Genomic DNA, 2138 nt, shown 5'->3' on the forward strand with positions numbered 1-2138 from the left:
GAAGAGCAGGAGACTCACGCGGAATCTTTTTTCGCCATTTCTTTTGTCAGATAAAACAGAAGCAAACGGTAGGTACACGTTGACAAATAATAAATACTTAAAAACCTCATCTGTTTAACAAACAGACAGACTAACCTTTTGAGACGAGCCCTGGAAAGTGCACACGAGATCTGTGAATTTTTTTTTCCTCGTCAAACTCCAAGAAGCCTTTCTCCGAAGACGAAAGTGATCCAATTGATTTGCTTTGTGCTGAAAGGACAGTTTTTGTTTCCCCAATCTTGCACTCAAATCGCAACGGAATGATCTCCACTGAGGATTGCCTGCCCCCTATCGACAAGAACGAGAACTGCAGGATCGTACACGTAAAACAAAACCAAACAAAAACATGTCAACTAATGTTTGGGATATTACAGTTTTAGTACTACGATCTGGTTAGTTAATATGTATTTTTAGACAGTGGGGTTAACTAAATATGGCTTCCAGTCGACAAAAGGCACTGGTATATAAACAATGTTAAACTTAACTGATAAGACAATACCAGCCATCAACATTTTCTTTCCCCCCCCAATCAAAATTTCAACCTAATTGCATCGCATTAGGTCATAGCCAGGATATGTGGTCATTGCACACCGGCCAATGAGGATGAGCGAGGCTGTGGCTGATCCTCATCCTGACCACCTGTTCCATCTTAAAGGTTTTCTGCAGAGGCATGCTTAGAGAAGAGTGTGGAGGGAAAAAAGCAGCAGCCTGCTACAGAAAACATGTCCTTAAAAAGAGATCTGACGTTCAAGTAGTTGAATTGTCTGTAGCCAGACTGATTTTGCAGGATGTCAATGAGAACTCTCCCCCTGGTTTTTATTAACCTTGGTGGGGAGATGCTTTACATACTGGACCAGCGCCTGCACGCTCACAGCACTTCTGAGGACAAGTCTGAGAAGGGTAGGTTGAAAACTTCTGACAGTTTTTCACTCTTGGCGCTGTTATAATGTATGCGAGATGTTTTTAGCAATTTTTTTTAATTGTATAATTGTTTTTCTTTTGTCTTTTTCTTTGGAAAGCTGCAGGAGTGTGGTCTGAAAATGACAGAAAAAGAGGTACAGGCAATACGCTAAAGCAGGGGTTCACTAGCTTTAGCTTAGGAGTCCGTAAAATGGTGTCGTATGAGTGCATTCCGTCACACTGCCTTCAATATAGCAAAGTATCCCATGTTCAGTTTTGCCATCACCGAGAGATGATCAACTTCTGTGTTTCCATCCCTCCCCATTGACAGTGATGAACGACATCGTCGGGACCATGTTCAGTCAAGCCTTCATGGATGAAATTCTGAAACCTCAGCTGTTGTATTCACACAGGACGATGAAAGTCGTCCTGACTCGCTTGGCGCACGTCTCGATCATGAAGTTGAATGCGGTCAGCATGGAGAAGGTAACGGAACACCAAGGCGAGATGACAATCATGAACACGCTCTTCAAAGAAATTCATCTTTGACAGGGGCGATGAAAACCGACCATGAACACAAATGAACAACAAGTAGAATGGGGAAAGAAATGCACACTTCCCAGGATAAACATACGTTTGGTCTATTTTCAAACAGCTCTACGAGCTGATGCTCATGGCCTTCAAGTATCAAGTCTTCCTCTGTCCACGCCCGAAGGACTTGCTGCTCATCTCGTACAATCACATCGACACCATCAGGGGATTTGTGAAAGACACCCCGGCAGTTCTCAACAAAGTGGACGAGACTCACAGAAAGATCATCGAGGTAGACCTGATCCAGTCAATCCAGAAAATATTCGAGACCCATTTGCTGCCGGCTGGAATAGTTGAAAATCTGCGACAGAGAGGACAAAACAAATTTATTCTTATCAAAACACATCCAGACTGATTAAAACACAATTTTGAAGGTATTTCTTAATGCTTGTTTTCACTTGAACTTTTCTAAAAAGAGGTGAAGTGTGCTTGCTTCAAGCTCCCTGTTAACGTTTACTGTCAAAGTGACACATTAAACTTCGAGGAATCAAACGTAAACAGCCAAACGTTCGACCAAACCATTTAATTTTGGGTAACGGAAGACCACTAGCTTAATGCTAATATATACAATTTGAAAGATTGCCTCAGGAAATTTAGCATAGATGTTA

The 2138-nt window shown here is 42.0% G+C and overlaps 1 protein-coding gene across 2 annotated transcripts; it reads left to right on the forward strand.

The window, feature by feature from the left end:
• The first annotated feature begins 24 nt into the window (after window positions 1-24).
• Window positions 25-2090, forward strand: LOC109509802 (protein OSCP1-like). Of its 2 annotated transcripts, XM_019859654.1 has the most exons (4): window positions 25-939; window positions 1059-1094; window positions 1271-1425; window positions 1595-2090. In XM_019859654.1, exons 1-4 carry the CDS (start codon window positions 828-830, stop codon window positions 1883-1885), a joined length of 594 nt encoding a protein of 197 aa, XP_019715213.1. In that variant the 5' UTR covers window positions 25-827; the 3' UTR covers window positions 1886-2090. The 2 variants fall into 2 exon arrangements, with proteins under 2 accessions (XP_019715213.1, XP_019715214.1); XM_019859655.1 differs by lacking the exon at window positions 1059-1094 and having other exon boundaries at window positions 1595-2088.
• The last annotated feature ends 48 nt before the right edge of the window (window positions 2091-2138 follow it).

This window comes from Hippocampus comes, unplaced genomic scaffold (assembly GCF_001891065.2).
Source record: "Hippocampus comes isolate QL1 unplaced genomic scaffold, H_comes_QL1_v1.1 C17035809, whole genome shotgun sequence".
Taxonomy (NCBI): domain Eukaryota; kingdom Metazoa; phylum Chordata; class Actinopteri; order Syngnathiformes; family Syngnathidae; genus Hippocampus; species Hippocampus comes.

Excerpts from the sequence above, each read along its gene's own strand:
- LOC109509802 (XM_019859654.1), top strand. The coding sequence starts at position 828 with ATGTCAATGAGAACTCTCCCCCTGGTTTTTATTAACCTTGGTGGGGAG. Across the intron at positions 940-1,058 it reads TGAGGACAAGTCTGAGAAGG|CTGCAGGAGTGTGGTCTGAA; the intron begins GTAGGTTGAAAA and ends TTCTTTGGAAAG. Across the intron at positions 1,426-1,594 it reads ATGCGGTCAGCATGGAGAAG|CTCTACGAGCTGATGCTCAT; the intron begins GTAACGGAACAC and ends ATTTTCAAACAG.